Source organism: Chiloscyllium plagiosum, chromosome 2, assembly GCF_004010195.1.
Source record: "Chiloscyllium plagiosum isolate BGI_BamShark_2017 chromosome 2, ASM401019v2, whole genome shotgun sequence".
In the NCBI taxonomy this organism is placed as follows: Eukaryota; Metazoa; Chordata; class Chondrichthyes; order Orectolobiformes; family Hemiscylliidae; genus Chiloscyllium; species Chiloscyllium plagiosum.
In genome coordinates this window covers 25,695,543-25,714,818 of record NC_057711.1, presented here as the reverse complement: position 1 = coordinate 25,714,818, position 19,276 = coordinate 25,695,543, and the positions used below count along the sequence as shown (strand labels likewise).

The 19,276-nt window shown below is 41.0% G+C and overlaps 1 protein-coding gene across 3 annotated transcripts in view; it reads left to right on the top strand.

Moving 5' to 3' along the window:
- acsl1a (acyl-CoA synthetase long chain family member 1a) overlaps positions 1–19,276 on the top strand; it is a 173,303-nt gene that overhangs the window by 110,721 nt on the left and 43,306 nt on the right. For all 3 annotated transcript variants that reach the window (XM_043705794.1, XM_043705803.1, XM_043705812.1), the window contains exons 4-6: positions 3,490–3,554; positions 9,046–9,147; positions 11,614–11,713. In XM_043705794.1, the coding sequence (XP_043561729.1) occupies positions 3,490–3,554; positions 9,046–9,147; positions 11,614–11,713 (267 nt within the window). The remainder of the gene's footprint in view (positions 1–3,489; positions 3,555–9,045; positions 9,148–11,613; positions 11,714–19,276) is intronic.

Here is a 19,276-nt window from a genome sequence, read left to right as displayed (position 1 = left end):
TGTAGTGTGGTAGAGGTTGAAGCCTCTGAGACATGTGAAGAATGGATAAGTTGCAGGAGTAGGCGGGATTCTAATAGAGATATTCAAACTCCAGGAGCAGAGTTTAGTTGTCATTCCTGAAAATCTGGAACAATGAAGAAAACCTTGTTGTTCACAGGGATACAGTCATCACCACCATCTGCACAAAGTGGACTGTGGGAACTACTAAGGAAATTCCCCACTCTCCATCAATGGAAGATCATCGCTTGAATTTGCACTAGGCACCTTCTCCCAATTCTCCCAATATGGATTTCATTTTCACTGCTCGGCAACTCCAAGAGAAATGCCAGGAACGACACCAACCATTCTACGTGGCCTTCCTCGATCTGACCAAGGCTCTGTCAGTTGGGAGGTGCTTTGGAAGACTGAGTCAAAGATCCAGATGTCAGTGAAATTCATCAACATCCTCCGTCTTCTCCATGGCAACATGTCAGTGACAGCCCTCACCGACAGTAAAATGACAGAATCCTTTGAGATCAAGCTTGGATGTGTCATCACCTCCACCCTTTTCTCCATCTTCATCGCCACCATTCTTCTTCTTGTCGTGAACAAATTTCCCAGTGGTGTGGACATTGACTACATGTTGGACAGAAAGCTTTTCAACCTCCAGTTGGTTGCAATCTAAGAAGATAACAACACTAACCTCGCTCATTGAACTTCATGTGGTCACAACGTCATCTCTACTCTCTTAGAAGAGGATCTTCAAGCCTTGCTTAAGGCCTCTGCGGAATTATACTGAAGAATTGGTCTCAGCCTCAACCTCAAGAAGACCTGAGTCCTTTACCAACCAAGTCAGGTTCTGCTCCACCCTCCGTTAAGATCAACAGAGAAATCCTCCTAAATATGGGATATTTCTCCTACCTGGGAATCTACCTCTTGTTCAAGGCTGACATTGGCATGGAGATTCAACTTCACATCCAGTCTGTGGGTGCCACAATTGAATGTCTAAGAATGTGAGTTTTTCAAAAACCTGGTCCATGCTGATACCAAGATACTTGAGTATTAGGCAGTCATACTAGGGGTGGCACAATGGCTCAGTGGTTAGCACTGCTGCCTCACAGCACCAGGGATCCAGGTTCAATTCCAGCCTTGGGTAACTGTCTGTGTGGAGTTTGCACATTCTCTCTGTGTCTGCGTGGGTTTCCTGCTGGTGACCTGGTTTCCTCCAGGAGAAAGTGAGGTCTGCAGACGCTCGAGATCAAAGCTGAAACTTTATTGCTGGAACAGCACAGCAGGTCAGGCAGCATCTAGGGAACAGAAGATTCGACGTTTCGGGCACATGCCCTTCTTCAGGAAAGGTTTCCTCCCACAATCCAAAGATGTGCAGGTTAGTTGAATTGGCCATGCTGAATTGCCCATTCACTTCAGGTTAGGTTAGGTGCATTAGTCAGGGGTAAATGTACCAGAATGGGGAATGTGATACTCTTCGGAGTGTCAGTGTGGATTTGTTGGGCCGAAAGGCCTGTTTCCACACTGTAGGGATTCTATGATTCCACTCTCTGATCCTCCGATTCTTCTGTCTGACTCAGAAACCTGGACTACATATAAATGGCAGCTCGAGACCCTTTCAGTACCTTCAATGCTGTTTGAGATGGATTCACTGCAACAGCTGGAGGACAGGTGAACTAACATCAGCCTCCTTGAAGCAGCCAATCGTGCCAGAATCAAGGTCACTATCATCCAAAACCAAGTGCGAAGGACTGGCTATGTGCTTGGGATGCCTGAGATCCGACTACCCAAGTAAATCATCTTCACCTCGCTCAAGGAAGGCACTCTGACAAGAGGAGGGAAAGGAAAAAGCTTCAAAAACTCCTTAAAGGCTTCCCTCAAGAAATGCAAAATAAACATCAACTCCTGAGAGATCCTTTCTCAGTAGTTGAGAACCCCTGTCAACAAAAGGAAGCACAGAAAAGGAACTGGATAAAGGAATGCCAATGATCTCCAGGCCACGGTCCGCTTCCATCTCCCTAAAAACCTTCCAAATGTGTGGTTGGCGATGCGGATCTAGGATCCATAAGGACCCGCAGAAACTATGACCAGTGACACAATTTTCCTATGTGGACAATCATATTTGTTAGCAAGTGATTGCTGATAACAACAATTCCCACAGAGATTTATTCAGTTTTTTTTAGTTAAAGATTAACCCTAACTTCATGTCGTTTTTTGTAATCTTTGCTTTTATTAATTAGGCCAAGAATCTCGTTTCCTTTATTTTTGTGAGACAATCTTTCAACCTGTTCTCATCTTCAAAAGTTTGTGTAGGTACACATCTACGCAGTATTGCCACTTCAAAAGTATGCCAATTAGCTCATAATTTCCTATGCACATTCTTCTTACCAAAGCCTTTACAATTTGCTACTTAAATTTCATCCTTAGTGCATTTTTCCCATTTCACCAGTGTCTATGTCATCCTGAAGTCTCCCATTATCCTTATTCCTTAGTACAGTTCTGAATTTTGCAAAGTTGGACCATATACTCTTTCTGCCCAAGTCTTGGTCATTAGCCCCAAACCAAAATATTGAGTGACTTAACAGCAATGAGCATTTGCTGTCCAGTTTGTTGAAAGTCCTATTCTAGCGATGCAATTTTTTTGTTTCCTCTTTCTCTTTCCCCTCCCAGCCCACTCCCTTCATTTTCAGCTCACTCTGTAGTTCTCTTCATTTTGAAGAATGTGCTGTTGAATTCTGACAAGAACTAGGTATGGAGTCTTCAGTGTTACAACTGAAGTGAAATGGTGATGACCTCCACTTACAACTGGGGCACAAAATTATAGTAATCACAAACAATTAAAAGGGAGATTGGGAGATGTTTGTTTTCAAAGAGGTTTATAACAAAGAATTCCACATTCTATCATTGAAGCAAAATTCTTTGACTTTTTTTTGGAAGAGAAACTAAGCTTATTAGTTGGAAAGTTTGGATATATTTAAAGGAATGCTGAGCACATTATAGGGTGGATGAGACAAGAAGTGAGGTATGGGGTGGAAGCTGGGAGAAAAAGCTATGAACTGAATGGGCTGCATGTCTTCATTGTGAATTGTAATATTCAATTGTTTTATCCCTGTCATCATTGTTTGCTTCTAATACCAAAGCTACAGATTTGTCATTTGAAAAGATAATCCATGATTTGTATCACAGATCCTCTGATGTCTGTTTACATGCTCTTGTCAAATCGAGTCAGCATGTGGAAGTGTATGTGTTGGGAAAACACAACTTGGCCTTAAAATTAACATACAATAAGAACTTACATTAATATAGTATTTTCGTATAGTAAAACAGACCAGACTGGTTATCACTCAGAAATTCTGCTTTTGCAAAAGCGATCTAGATGGATCATTTAGTTTATCACCTTTAAATCCCTGTGAATTATTTTTAATCAACTTGTTCCATCAAAGTGTATTATAATGGTTCAAACTGAGAATTGATGTTTGCTTTTTGATCTTTGCTTTAAAGGTAATGGTCCTTGTTTGGGGTCAAGGAGCCCAAATCAGCCTTACGAGTGGATATCCTACCGAGAAGTAAGTAATTTTTGTTCTTTATTCTGCGAGGGTATTAATAGATATTAGGGTGGCACGGTGGCACAGTGGTTAGCACTGCTGCCTCACAGCGCCAGAGATCCGGGTTCAATTCCCGCCTCAGGCGACTGACTGTGTGGAGTTTGCACATTCTCCCCGTGTCTGCGTGGGTTTCCTCCGGGTGCTCCGGTTTCCTCCCACAGTCCAAAGATGTGCAGGTCAGGTGAATTGGCCATGCTAAATTGCCCGTAGTGTTAGGTGAAGGGGTATGGGTGGGTTGCGCTTCGGTGGGTTGGTGTGGGCTTGTTGGGTCGAAGGGCCTGTTTCCACACTGTAAGTAATCTAATCTAATCATATATGGAAATCCAAGATCTGAAAACTTTAATGGGTAAGTTAGGGCCAGGTATTGTTTGGCCTAAAAGGTTTGAGGAAATCTGTTGACTGCGGGGCATATTTTCCGCTTACAGGGTAACTGAACCCAAAATGTTAACGCTGACCTGTCCATACATGCTGCCACACCAGCTAATCCTTTCCCATAATTTCTTTTTTGCCACACCAGCTGATCCTTTCCCACAATTTCTTTTTTGGAAATTGAATTGGAGCTGTTTGGTGATCCATCAGAAGTTTTTGACAGGAATAACCAATCTGTATACTGGATTGTTTTAAAATCATAAACTGATTCTCCTTTTGTGACTGTCTGCTACTGAACATCTGAAGTAGTTTCATTCTGAATCAGTCCTAAACTGGAGTAACTCTGGAATTAGTTTCTCAAACCATCCTAGCACTCTTGCCTCTAGAGTCTCCTAAAGATCTATCCTTGGCCCTTCAATGCCATCAGAAAATGTGGAGTCAAAATTTAATGTGTACTTTAATAAAACTTTACTAAATGAAGGTTAATCTTGATGGTGTTCGGCAAGAACTTTCAAAAGCTGGTTGGGCGCAGATGTTTGCAGATAAAAGGACAGCTGGAAAATGGGGGAAGCCTTCAGAAATAGGATAACGAGAGTCCAGAGACCGTATATTCCTGTTAGGGTGAAAGGAAAGGCTGGTGAGGGTAGGGAATGCTGGATGACTAGAGAAATTGAGCGTTTGGTGAAGAAAAAAGGGAAGCATATATCAGGTATACACAGGAGAAATCGAGTGAATCCTTAGAGGAATATAAAAGAGTATATTTAAGAGGGAGATCAGGAGGGCAAAAAGGGAACATGAGATAGCTTTGGCAAATGGGGTTAAGGAGAATCCAAAGGATACAAATACATTAAGGACAAAAGAATAACTCTGAAGAGAATAGGGCCCCTCAAAGATCAGCAAGGCAGCCTATGTGTGGAGCTGCAAGAGATGGGGGAGATACTAAATGAATATTTTGCATCAAGGTTTACTGTGGAGAAGGACATGAAAAATATATAAAATGTGGGGAAATGGATGGTGACATCATGAAAAATGTCCATATTACAGAGAAGGAAGTGTTGGATGTCTTGAAACACATAAAAGTGGATAAATCCCCAGGATCTGATCAAGTGTACTCTAGAATTCTGTGGGAAGGTAGGGAAGTGATTGCTGGGCCCATTGCTGAGATATTTGTATCATTGATAGTCACAGGTGAGGTGCTGGAAGAATGGAGGATGGCTAATGTGGTACCACTCTTTTAAGAAAGATGGTAAAGTAAAGTCAGGGAACTACAGACCGGTGGACCTGACATCGGTCGTGGGAATTGTTGGAGGGAATCCTGAGGGACAGAATGTACATGTATTTGGAAAGGCAAGGACTAATTAGAGATAGTCAGCATGGCTTTGTGCGTGGGAAATCACGTATCATGAACTTGATTGAGTTTTTTGAAGAAGTAACAAAGAGAATTGATGGGGACAGAGCAGTGGATGTGATCAATATCGACTTCAGTAAGGCGTTTGACAAGGTTTCCTCATGGGAGACTGGTTAGGAAGATTGATCTCATGGAATAAAGGGAGAACTAGCCATTTGGATACAAAATTGGCTCAACTGTAGAAAACAGAGGGTGGTGATGGAGGATTGCTTTTCAGACTGGAGGCCTGTGACCAGTGGAGTGCCTCAAGGATTGGTGCGGGATCCACTACTTTTTGTCATTTATATAAATAATTTGGATGTGAGCATGAGGTTTAGTTCGTAAGTTTGTAGATGACACCAAAATTGGAGGTGTAGTGGACAGCGAAGAAGGTTACCTCAGATTACAATGGGATCTTGATCAAATGGGCCAATGAGCTGAGGAGAGGCAGATGGAGTTTAATTTAGATAAATGTGAGGTGCTGCATTTTGGGAAAGCAAATCTTAGCAGGACATATACACTTAATGGTACGGTCCTGGGGAGTCTGAGACCTTGGAGTGCAGGTTCATAGCTCCTTGAAATTGGAGTTGCAGTTAGGTAGGATAGTGAAGAAGGCATTTGTTATGCTTTCTTCTATTGGTGAGAGTATTGAGTACAGGAGTTGGGTGGCGTTGTGGCTGTACAGAACATTGGTTAGGCCACTTTTGGAATATAGCATGCACTTCTGGTCTCCTTCCTATTGGAAGGATGTTGTGAAACTTGAAAGGGTTCAGAAAAGATTTACAAGGATGTTGCCAGGGTTGGAGGATTTGAGCTGAAGGGAGAGGTTGAATAAGCTGAGGCTGTATTCATTGGAGCATTGTAGGCTGAGGGGTGACCTTATAAATCATGAGGGGCATGGATAGGATCACAGAGAAAGTCTTTTCCTGCGGTGGAGGAATCCGGAACTAGAGGGCATAGATTTAGGGTGAGAGGGGAAAGATAATAAAAGGGACCTAAGGGGCAGTGTTGTTCATGCAGAAGGTGGTGCGTGTATGGAATGAGCGGCCAGAGGAACTGGTGGAGGCTGGTACTACAGCATTTAAAAGGCATCTGGATGGGTATATGAATAGGAAGGATTTAGAAGGATATGGGCCAAGTGCTGGCAAATGGGACTAAATTAGGTTAGGATATCTGGTTGGCATGACTGACTTAGACTAAAGGGTCTATTTCCATGCTGTACATGTCTATGATTCTAGCTAGCTCTACCTCCCTGATGTCTCCAATACCTTTGTTGTAAGACTGCTTTCTTCTATCTTTGATGTGGAGGTGCCAGTGTTGGACTGGGGTAGGTAAAGTTAAAAATCACAACACCAGGTTATAATTCAACTGATTGGAATAACTAGCTTTCAGAGTGCTGTACCTTCAGGTAGCTGTGAAGCAGGATCATAAGACACAGAATTTATAGCAAGATTACAGTGTCATGCAACTGAAACAATATATTGAACAAACCTAGATCGCTGTTAAGTCTTTTTTTTTAGAATGGGTTGCAGGTTTTGGTCCATTAATGTATAATTCCCAGAACTTCTTTCAAGTCACATTCTCAAGATAAACTTGAGGTTTTATATAAAAACAGGTGACATCTCAGCTCAGACAATACGGTAAAGGTGTGAGGTTAAAGTCTATTTGTATCCCAATCTTGAGACAGACTGGTTGTATTTCCAAAGTAGGAATTTATAAAGTATTACATAGATTGACTGCCTGCAGATTGTGCACTTTTTGAGCAAAATAGAATGTACCAGCAAATGCAAATTCTGTGTGTGTGTTTGTGTGTGTGTTTGTGTGTGTGTTTGTGTGTGTGTTTGTTTGTTTGTGTGTGTGTTTGTGTTTGTTTGTGTGTGTGTTTGTGTGTGTGTGTGTATTTTATTTGCAGATATATTGTATTAGTTAATCCATATAACATTTTATGAACTCCTGCTTTGGAAATAGAACCAGTCTGACTCCAGGTTGGGATACAGACAGACTTTAACCTCACACCTTTAACGTATTGTCTGAGCTGAGATGTCACCTGTTTTTTTTATAAAACCTTAAATTATCTCAAGAATGTGACTTGAAAGAAGTTCTGGTATTTACATATTAATGAAACGAAACCTGCAACCCATTCTAAAAGATGAAATCTAGGTTTGTTCAATATATGGCATCAGTTGCATGACACTGTAATCTTTTGCTATAAATTCTGTCTCTTATGATCCTGTTCCACGATACCTGATGAAGGAGCAATGCTCCGAAAGAGAGTACTTCCAAATAAACCTGTTGGACTGTACCCCTGGTGTTGTGTGATTTTTAACATTCTTCTATTTTGGATTAGCTACAATTGACTTCAGCTAAACTTTGTGAGAGCTATTTGGACATTCTTTGCCCTAGCCACAAGCTCTGTACCATTGCCAATGATTCCTTTTCCCTCTGCAAATAATGACTGAGACTGAAGGAGGTTACAAGCAACCTGAGTCAGCTTCTAGCCCTATTTTTCCTTTCCTTCACACTGCCACCCTCCAACTCTAGAACATCACCCACCCTCGCACCTGCTTAAGTCCAACTAGGTTTTATTGTGAGTGCTGGAGAATATAAAACATAGTCGTGACCATGAATTCAAACCATAATATTTCAGTTTTTCTTTATTCATTTGCATCAGGTCGGTGTCACTGGATAGGCTAGAATTGAATGTTGCCATCCTGAATTATACTTGAGAAGAGAAAGTAGGGTTGGGGCACATGCTGACCCAGACAGCAAGCGCTCATGTCCTGTGTGAGAACTATTTAAAAACTGAGGTCTTGATTTAGAGTGTTGTCTGAATTCTTGGGCTCCATACTACTGCTACTACAACTCACATTCATTTACCTTTAAAATATATTGTCCAAGAACTTCATAAAAATGTTATCAGCCAAAATTTGAAACTAAGCTACAAAAGAATATTCGAGGAGAAAGTGAGGACTGCAGATGCTGGAGATCAGAGCTGAAAATGTGTTGCTGGAAAAGTGCAGCAGGTCAGGCAGCATCCAAGGAGCAGGAGAATCGATGTTTCGGGCATGAGCCCTTCTTCAGGATTCCTGAAGAAGGGCTCATGCCCGAAACGTCGATTCTCCTGCTCCTTGGATGCTGCCTGACCTGCTGCACTTTTCCAGCAACACATTTTCAGCTACAAAAGAATATTAGTACAGGTAATGAGAAGCTTGGTCAGGGAGATAAGCTTTGAGAAGGGTTGCAAAGAAGCTAAGGGAGGTGATGTTTATGGAGGAAATTCTGAAGGTTGGGGTCTAGGCAACTGAAGTCTATTTTAAAAGTGATATGAAATCTATTCTCTGGTCAAATGGTTGAAGTAGAAATGTTATGATTTGCTTTTAGCCTTCTCAGTCTTTAAATAATACAATTGATATATTATTGATTGAAAGAAATGGGACTCTCAATCATTTTCCATTCATGAAATGTATTATAAAGTCTAATTCTTCCTTTGCATGCTTTGTAAACCATACGCTGCAAACAAATCATTGTGTTCTACCACATAAATTAAAAATAATTTGGAACCTGGGATAATAGTACCATCATGTTTTTGAGGATTTAAATCTTACTGATGTAGTTTTTCTTTTTTGTGTAAATAGTCACATTACCAAACAGGAAAATTAAATGGTTTGCATTCATGTTCCTTACATTGGCTTTTAGGTTATATCCAGAGCAGAACATGTGGGTTCAGGATTATTCACACGAGGGTACAGACCAGGGAATAACCAATTTGTAGGAATATTTGCACAGAACAGACCAGAAGTAAGTATTTTTTATTTTGGAGCTTATTCTTGAAATATGTAGCTTTTCTTTGTTGTTACGTGGTATATGGACATCATTGGCAAGCTGGCGTTTGTGGCACATCTCAAATTGTCTTTGAACTGAGTGGCTTTTCAGAGGGTAATTTAGATTTCTCCTCTTCATGGGGCTCTGGAGTAACCAGACTGGGTAAGGTTGGAAGGTTCCCTTCCTTAAATGACATTAATAAATGAGATGGGTTTTATCCAAAAAAGACTAGAATTTTTAATGCCAGGTTTTATTGAATTCAAATTTCACATTTACCATAGTGGGATTTGAAGCAGTGTCCCCATAGAATTAGCCTGAATTACCAATCCAGTAATATTACCACCACACCACATCACCATTATCATGTGTGAATCTAAAGTACATGGATGTTTATCACACTTTTGACGCATGACATACAAATATATTTAATAGTCTTTATTATCTGTTCCTAAAGTGTCAGGTATGAGACATTATATATATATATATATATATATATATAAGCTTCACTAGAAAGTAATCCATTAAAAGTCTGGAAATAGACAGCTGACCCACATAATTCCAAAAGTCTAGAGGGACAGCTTACAGTTCTGAAAAAAAAGCATGTTTGAAACCCACCAGATCTTATCCTTCTCTCTCCCTCCTTCCCTCACAATATGAAACTGGAAGAATATGCTTGGGATCAGACAGATAAATTGACCTCTTTGAAGGGCTCCATTAATCTCCTTTCAATCTTGAATTGCCTTGAATTTATGGTTGATATTGAACTATTGAACATTTTGGGTCTCAACCATCTGAGCAACAGTCCTAACAAACTCTGAGAAAGAGTGAGCAGCCGTAACACTTACCCTGATTTCTCATTTAATGTCAAACTTAAAGGAGATTATGTAGTAAACATTGTAGCCTCACTTTATCCAACTGTGGAAAATTGGCTTAATCAGCACATATCCATCTTCACAGTAGGGAATTATGGTCACTACCTTTTTATCAATAGATGAATAGCTGGTGAAGTGATATTAAGTGACTGTGCCCAAATGTATTTGCTCCTACATTTCCTGAATACATTGTGCAGAATAATTATTCCAAAATATTGCATTTTCTTGGTAGTATAGAACTTAGACATTTCTAAAAGAAGTTAAGACTTTGAGTTTCATCCTGCATTCATGAGATGATATGCACAAGAAATAGATTTGAATAATGGAACACCATTTTATACAGCACGAGAGAGGGTACTGATTGGCTGGAACATCATTAACATGGAGATACAACAAGGAGAGTTAACTGTTCTTCAACAGTTCTTAATCTTCATTCTCAGACCAGGTAGATGGATTCTGGTTGGTCGCAGTGTTGCCATAGAGTTTGACTGTCTTCTTTATGCCTTTTTGTTTTAAAAAATGCATGTATAAATTCTTTTTACCTACCTAAAACAGGATATTGTGTATTTAAATATGTAGCTTCTGACGCAGACATGCATCACAATGTGAGCCTGAATGGTGATCTTAAATTGGTTTCCAGTTTAACTCTTAGCACAGTCTCATTCACAACGTGGGCAGTATGGTGGCACAGTGGTTAGCACTGCTGCCTCACAGCGCCTGAGACCCGGCTTCAATTCCCGCCTCAGGCGACTGACTGTGTGGAGTTTGCACGTTCTCCCCGTGTCTGCCGGGTGGGAGGTTTCCTCCCACCATCCAAAGATGTGCAGGTTAGGTGAATTGGCCATGCTAAATTGCCTGTAGTGTTAGGTAAGGGGTAAATGTAGGGGTATGGGTGGGTTGAGGTTCGGCGGGTGGGTTGAGGTTCGGCGGGTCAGTGTGGACTTGTTGGGCCGAAGGGCCTGTTTCCACACTGTAATGTAATATAATCTAATCTAATCTAAATTACCATCATGAAATGTGATTCTACTGTTGGATTCTGCGACTATTCTTGTATCTTCATGTTAGTGATAGCCCAACGAATCAGCAGCCTTTTCTCATGCTGTATAGAATTGAGTTCCTTTGTTCAATTCTGTTCCTTGTGTCCTAGCTCTAATGAGTGGAAGATGTAAACCAAAACCTTTGGTCTTATTTCCTTTTAAGTATTTTCTCTTGATCTATTTAGAATTTGTCCCAATGACAAGAACATTGCTACCACAGTTTAGTGATTCTGCACAGGTATAATTTTAATAGGAAAAATCCTGACCACAGTTGCCTTCTATGTTCAGTTTGCTCTTCATTGGTCTGTACCTGAATGATTTGTAACTATATTTAAATGTTAGTTTTTGTATTTTTAGTGTAGTTGTTAAATTGACCTCTGAGTCTATGATCAACCCATCCAACTTGCTCCAGAAGGGGTAACTACATGCCTAACAGATTGTAGTTTAAATATTTAACCATGTAATCAGTCAACTGAATGTTGATGTAGCTGAGCATGCATTTCTAATGTTAAATACTCTCCCACCCACTTTAGTGGGTTATTATTGAACAGGCCTGTTACACCTACTCCATGGTGGTGGTACCATTGTATGATACATTGGGAGATGAAGCCATTTCCTACATCTTAAACAAAGGTAGGTTTTTTTAAACAAATAATTTAATTTCATTATTTTTGAACATGCCTGTGCATTTTTTCTCACAGTTCATTCTTTCAGTTCTTGACTCTTCTTAATGGGTTGCATATTATGGAACACCTACTGAAAACATTTTCACTCACCATGAGAATGGCCAGTAGCATTGCAGAATCTCAAGGTAAATTCCCTAGTACAAATATGTGAACCTGACAAAGGACATGAAGTAGTCATACTCAACAAATGTGATTTCATCACTACGCTGTGCGCAATGACAGTTCTAAGTTTGTATCTAGAAGACCATACAAATGCTGGTGTTTCCTGGTGGACTTCTGTAAGTATGGTAACCTTAGGATTCGTCCTCATGGCTTACTGTTTCCACTATGTACAGTCTACCAAAGACACACAAAAGCAGTGTCTCTATACCCTCTTCTATCTACAATTGGCTCTGCACAGCATGAGTTGGCCAAATGGTTGTGGGAGCTTTTACAACCAGATGTCATTGAGTTTTCCATGTACTCCGTGAAGGATTCCTTCATAATTGCTATGACTATTACACAATTTCCATATTGAGGGCAATAGCATGTCCATGTACTCTTTTAATACTGCTTGCTTATTTACCAACATAACACTCAAAGAAACTATTGACATTTGCACCATGTCATTATGTCATAGATTCAGACACTGGTGGTACATATAGATTACAAAGTTCATCAAACTTATGAACTTTGAAACTTGTGCAGTTGAGTTAAGTTACAATGATACCATGCACACCCAAATGGATGATGTTGTCATGGGATCCTCTTTAGGGCCAGACTTTGCTAAGATCTTGATGGTTACCATGAGAAATGCATCTTTGATGGAAAGACTACTAATTTGCTACCACTTGTATATGTTAAATATGTAGATTCCATTCTGGTGATATTTGAATCTGCAGCTGCATCAAATAATTTCTTTGCATAGTTTATTAAACTTCATGCTGCCCTCAAATTTATCATTTGAAATGGAACAATCAAGTGACTTTCCTTTCCTCAGTGTGTTGGTTGAGAAGTCTGACAATGAATTCTCAACACTATCCACCAAAAGCCTGCATTCACTGGTCAACATACATGTTGAGATTTCTGTAGTTCCACACTTATATGATCAATCTTATTGGCAACCTCGTAAATAGGACCCTAGCCATTTGCTCATTGTGTAAACTTGATAGGGCATATTGATACAAACTTATGTGACAACAGATATCTAATCAAATCACCTGTGTATCATGAAAATTTAGGAAAAGATTATTTTTACCACATTTGGCTCTGAGCAGTGCAACTGGTCCAAGGTTCCTCCAAGGATCCACATACACTAAAAAGTCTGTCAAAGCATTGACGTTCAGTCATAGGTCTTTTAGGAATGCACACCAAAAGAAGAATTAACGGGAGTATTGGCCATGAACGGCACCCATATTACCTCAGATTATCCTGGAAGCTTGAACAATAGGTAAAGCTAGCTGCTTCATGTAATAAATCCATAAGTGGTGTTCTCCATTAACAGGATGTGCTGTCAAGCTAAAAGGATGCTTTGTCTACCACACAAATGAATAATGTGTGGTAGGAGTTTTAGTGCCATGAACTATATTAAACAGCACGTCCTGTTGACCATTCAGAGCAACCATCATTTTTTTATTGTCTCATGGGACATAGGCATCACTGGCTGGGTGAGCATTTATTTCCCATCACTAATTGCCAGAGAGAATGTGGTAGTGAGCTCTCATCTTAAGCTGCTTGGTGCCTGTGCTTCGATCATGCTCAACCAGCCTATACTTGCTAGCCTCAGAAAGCAGATCAGAAATGATTCTGCTGTTAGAATCATTTATTAAATAATCCAGACTGTGCTGAGAGTTACAATTCAAGAGTGTGGTGCTGGAAAAGCACAGCAGGTCATGCAGCATCCAAGAAGCAGGAGAATCGACGTTTCGGGCATGAGCCCTTCATCAGAAATTCCTGATGAAGGGCTTATGCCCGAAACGTTGATTCTCCTGCTTCTCGGATGCTGCATGACCTGCTGTGCTTTTCCACCATCACAGACTTGATTCTGATTTCCAGCATCTGCAGTCCTCACTTTCTCCCTGTGCTGAGCGTTACACCAGAAACCAAATTAAGATCATCAGCTGGGCATTCAATATGATACATTTTCATATGCTGGAAGCTACATATGTAAATACAAAGATCCTCTGTAGGCAAAAGGAATTTACGCAATGAGCATTTTTTTTAAGAAAAGGGATAATGGAGACAGTTAATCACTACTACATCGCCATGACAACACTGTGACCAATCGGAATCTACCTGATTGGTCTGAGAATTAAGATTAATAGTTACTGCATCTTCAGGTCAATGATGGCCCAGCCAATGAGGACCCTCTTCTTGCTGAATAAAGTGAGTTCCTTTATTCAAGTCTGTTTCTTGCTTCCAAGTTCTGATGAGTGCAGGATGGAGAGCTTCTACTTCATATCTCCTCTTAGTACTTTTTGTACTCTCACATTTTGGCAGCTGTGAAGTTTAAGTGCACCAATTCAATGTAACAATTGATATTCCCCATGAGAAAGCAGATTAGTACACAAACATGTGAACAAAGAAACACAGTTTAAAAAGTTTTCCAAAGCAAACCCTCTTTTCAATTGAAATTTTGTTTAAATTCAAAATGTAAATTCCCGAATATTCTCTAGTGTGAAACACCTCAATTTGACAGTATATAAACTTGATGGATTGACTATGAGGTATTTGGTTGAGATAGGCAATTTTAAAATATTTTCTTCAAAGATCACTTGAATGCCACTATGTGTTTACAGTCAGCGGGGGCATATATATACAATTTAGTTATCTTTTCAGAAAGTACCCAGAAAATTGGAGGGCCACTATAAAAGCTAATAAGCAAGTTTTCTTTGTATTCATTTTATGAGGCCATTCCATTTGAGAAGGCTTATTAATTTCCAGACCATAAGGAAATAACAAGTTACCAGGCTCACTCCTATATCTCTGCAGGTTGAGTACTGCCAGAGGGACAACAGCAGAAACCTAAGAACAAATTTCTTTCTCCCACTGCTGAGTTATGAATTAATGACCTAAAAAAGCAAGTCATTAAGGAATTATGCTACTGGAAGAATTTAGGAACACTTTGATCTAATTTGAGAATTGTTTTGCATCCTATTACTGAACTATTTGTTTTTTTTTTAATGTTTGCCTTTAGATTTGGCATTTGTTGCGTAGAATTCGGTCATTCAGACCAGTTAATATTAGTGTTTATCTCCACTCCAGCCTCTCCCTTCCCACCTCACCTAGAACTATTAGCAGAACCATCCATTTCTTTCTGGCTTGCACAGTTAATCTGTTTTATCTTAAATGTATCTATGCTTTACTTCAAACACTCCTTGTTGACTTGAGTTGCACATTTTAATAACTGAGTGAAGAGGTTTCCCTCTAATTTTCTTTCAAATCCCACCATTGTCTTAAACAATTCTCTTCTGGCAATGACTGGATAATCTGGCCTTTGCGATTTGATTGAGGGATTCATACCCAGTGTCAGAATCACACATAAAGGGTCACCCATTTAAGATTTCAGGATAATAGGCCACTTATTTAACAAAGATGAGGAGGAATTTTTTCTCTGGGAGGAGATCTGTGGAATTCTTTACTGCGGAAGTCTGTTGAGGCTGCTTAAAGACTGGGATAGATTTTTAATCAGTAAGGGGATGAAGGATGTGGGGAAAAGGCAGAAAAGTGGGATTTGAACATAGTTAAATCAGCCATGAGCTCATTTACTACTCTTCAAAAAAAGTACCAAATTAATTATAACTCACTCTGAGACATCTAGTGCGAAAGGCCATATATAAATGCAAATCTTTCATTCCTTTGATCACTTAAGTAGATTTGCTGACTCCACTCACATGCAGAGGATGTTTTAAAGCAATGATGGGAATTGAAAGAAAATTAGAGAGAGAGAAATTAGACCAGATTCAAATGGTCTATGTGTGCTCCAAACATCCTATGGTCTTCATGACCAGTCAAAGGTAATAAAATCAAGTACTGATAACTCCAAATCAGTAATAATCATCCACTAGTAACAGATCTCACACGGAGCAAGAAGTTATGACAATACTGTCATTATAGACATTGGCTGTAGCACACTGATCTGTGAGTCTTAAAATTTTGGGTTCAAGACAGTGTGGGCGGCACGGTGGCACAGTGGTTAGGACTGCTGCCTCACAGCGCCAGAGACCTGGGTTCAATTCTCACCTCAGGCGATTGACTGTGTGGAGTTTGCACATTCGTCCTGTGTCTGCATGGGTTTCCTCCGGGTGCTCTGGTTTCCTCCCACAGTCCAAAGATGTGCAGGTCAGGTGAAATGGCCATGCTAAATTGCCCGTAGTGTTAGGTGAAAGAGGTAAATGTAGGGGTATAGGTGGTTTGCGCATTGGCGGGTCGCGCATTGGCGGGTCAGAGTGGACTTATTGGGCTGAAGGGCCTGTTTCCACTACTGTAAGTAATCTAAGTAAGACCTGATCCAGGACTTGAACTCAACACAATACAAAAGGCAACTTTCTTCAGTTTCCAAAGAAGTCATTGGCCTTGAAACATTATTTGTTTCATTCTCTACAGCTCCTTCTGGACCTGCTGAGTTTCTCAAGCATTTTCCATTTTTACCTTTGAACGGATGTTGCACTGTTGGAGGGGCATTTTTTAGGTGAAACTTTAAATCGAAGTTCTCGGGTGACTGCAAAAGAGCCCAAGGCATTGCTTTGAAGTTATCCCTTACATCCTGGCCAATATCAATTTCTCAATCAACATCACAAACAATACTTATCAAATAGTTGTGGAAGTTGCTATGCAGCAATTGGTTGCTGCGTTTCCTGCATCACACCACAACTATACGTCAAAAGCACCCAACTGGCTGTTTACAGGGTACCAAGGGATGTACGGTAGTTATCAAAGTCTCTTTCTAAATGCAGCCCTTCCTTTTCCAGACAAGAGAAGAAATGATTATTTTCACACCATACTAATTTGCACATCCCAAGGAAACTGCAAACTTATTATAAACAATGATCTTAAAGCCACCTGTATAGGTTCACTGAACTCCTGGTATCATTCTATTCTTGCATCCTCACACTGTGAGATTGAATTTTACCATGCCTTTCTCAATGCATTTCATTCTATAAATAAAACATTAAAAATATTTGGGCTGCATTTTCCCACTGGAGGCTGGAAACAGGCATTGCTTTGGTTTTTAAATTAGGAGCCTAACCCTGGTCGGAGCCTGACTGAGTTTCAGATTTTGCCACGACAGCCCCTAATTGGTGGGCGGCACGGTGGCACAGTGGTTAGCACTGCTGCCTCGCAGCGCCAGAGACCCGGGTTCAATTCCCGCCTCAGGCGACTGACTGTGCGGAGTTTGGACATTCTCCCCTTGTCTGTGTGGGTTTCCTCCGCGTGCTCCGGTTTCCTCCGGGTGCTCCGGTTTCCTCCCACAGTCCAAAGATGTGCAGGTTAGGTGAATTGGCCATGCTAAATTGCCCGTAGTGTTGGGTAAGGGGCAAATGTAGGGGTATGGGTGGGTTGCACTTCGGCGAGTCGGTGTGGACTTGTTGGGCCGAAGGGCCTGTTTCCACACTGTAATGTAATCTAATCTAATCTAATTGGGTTGAAGACAGGTTGTGTGTCTAATTAAAGCTGAGGTTGAGGCAGGTTGTAAATGACCATGGCAGGGATCAGGCTGCTGCAGGTACTAATGGAGAGGGTTTGTGCCAAAGTCTGCCACTGCACCATGTTTCCACACTGTAATGTAATCTAATCTAATTGGGTTGGAGACAGGTTGTGTGTCTAATTAAAGCTGAAGTTGAGGCAGGTTGTAAATGACCATGGCAGGGATCAGGCTGCTGCAGGTACTAATGGAGAGAGTTTGTGCCAAAGTCTGCCACTGCACCATAGGGAGCTGAGAAGGCAAAGGGAGCACCAAAAGATACAGGGGTAGAATTTTGCCATTCAGCCCAAAGAGTCCGCTCTGCTACTTAATCAAGGCTGAAATGATTCTTAACCCCATTCTCCTGCCTTCTCCCTCTTGATCTCCTGACTAAGCAAGAACCTATCTATTTCTGTCTTAAATGCACTCAATGGCCTTCACAGCCCTGTCAACATGAGTTCCACAGATTAACCACCCTCTAGTTCAAGAAACTCCTCCTCATCACAGTTCTATAGGGTTGTCCCTTTACTCTGAGGCTATGCTCTCAGGCCCTAGTCTCTCCTACCAGTGGAAACAAGTTCTCCACATCCAGTCTATCCAGGCCTCTCAGTATTCTGTATGTTTCAATCAGATCAGCCCTCATCTTTCTAGACTCCACTGAGTACAGATCCAGAGTCCTCAACCACTCATAATATCACTAGCTCTTCATCCCAGGATCATTCTTGTAAACCTTCTCTGGACCCTCTCCAATAAAATACAGAGCTCAAAACTGCTCACACTATTCCAAATGTGGTCTGTTCAGAGCTTTATAGAGTCTCAGCAATACATCTCTGCTCTTGTATTCTCGCTTTGAAATGAATGGTAACACTACATTTCTCTTCCTAACTGTCAACTGAACCTTCATGCTAACCTCAATAGAATGCTGAATTAGGACACCCATGTCCCTTAGAGCTTCACATTTCTGAAGCCTTTCTCTGTTTACAACATAGTTTTTGTCTCCATTCTTTCTACTGAAGTGTATAACCTCACACTTTTGCACATTGTATTCCATTCGCCACTTTTTTGCTCACTCTCCTAGCCTGTCCAAGTCCTTCTCGTGCTTTCCTTCCTAATGAAGGCTGCTGCTGCTAACTTCTGGTGGCCTTGATTTCTGAAAACACAATGTGTATTTCTCAGCGGCAATCTTCCTGGTGCTTGCGTAGAATCCAAATAATTAGACAATAGACAATAGGTGCAGGAGTAGGCCATTCTGCCCTTCGAACCATTGCTGATCATCCTTAATCAGTATCCTGTTCCTGCCTTATCTCCATAACCCTTGATTCCACTATCCTTGAGAGCTCTATCCAACTCTTTCTTAAATGAATCCAGAGACTGGGCCTCCACTGCCCTCTGGGGCAGAGCATTCCACACAGCCACCACTCTCTGGGTGAAGAAGTTTCTCCTCATCTCTGTCCTAAATGGTCTACCCCGTATTTTTAAGCTGTGTCCTCTGGTTCAGCACTCACCCATCAGCGGAAACATGTTTCCTGCCTCCAGAGTGTCCAATCCTCTAATAATCTTATATGTCTCATCAGATCCGCTCTCAGTCTTCTAAACTCAAGGATATACAAGCCCAGTTGCTCCAGTCTTTCAGTGTAAGGCAATCCCGCCATTCCAGGAATTGACCTCGTGAACCTACGCTGCACTCCCTCAATAGCCAGAATGTCTTTCCTCAAATTTGGAGACCAGAACTGCACACAGTACTCCAGGTGTGGTCTCACCAGGGCCCTGTACAGCTGCAGAAGCACCTCTTTGCTTTTATACTCAATTCCTCTTGTTATGAGATGGATCAGTTTTTGTCCAGTGTGT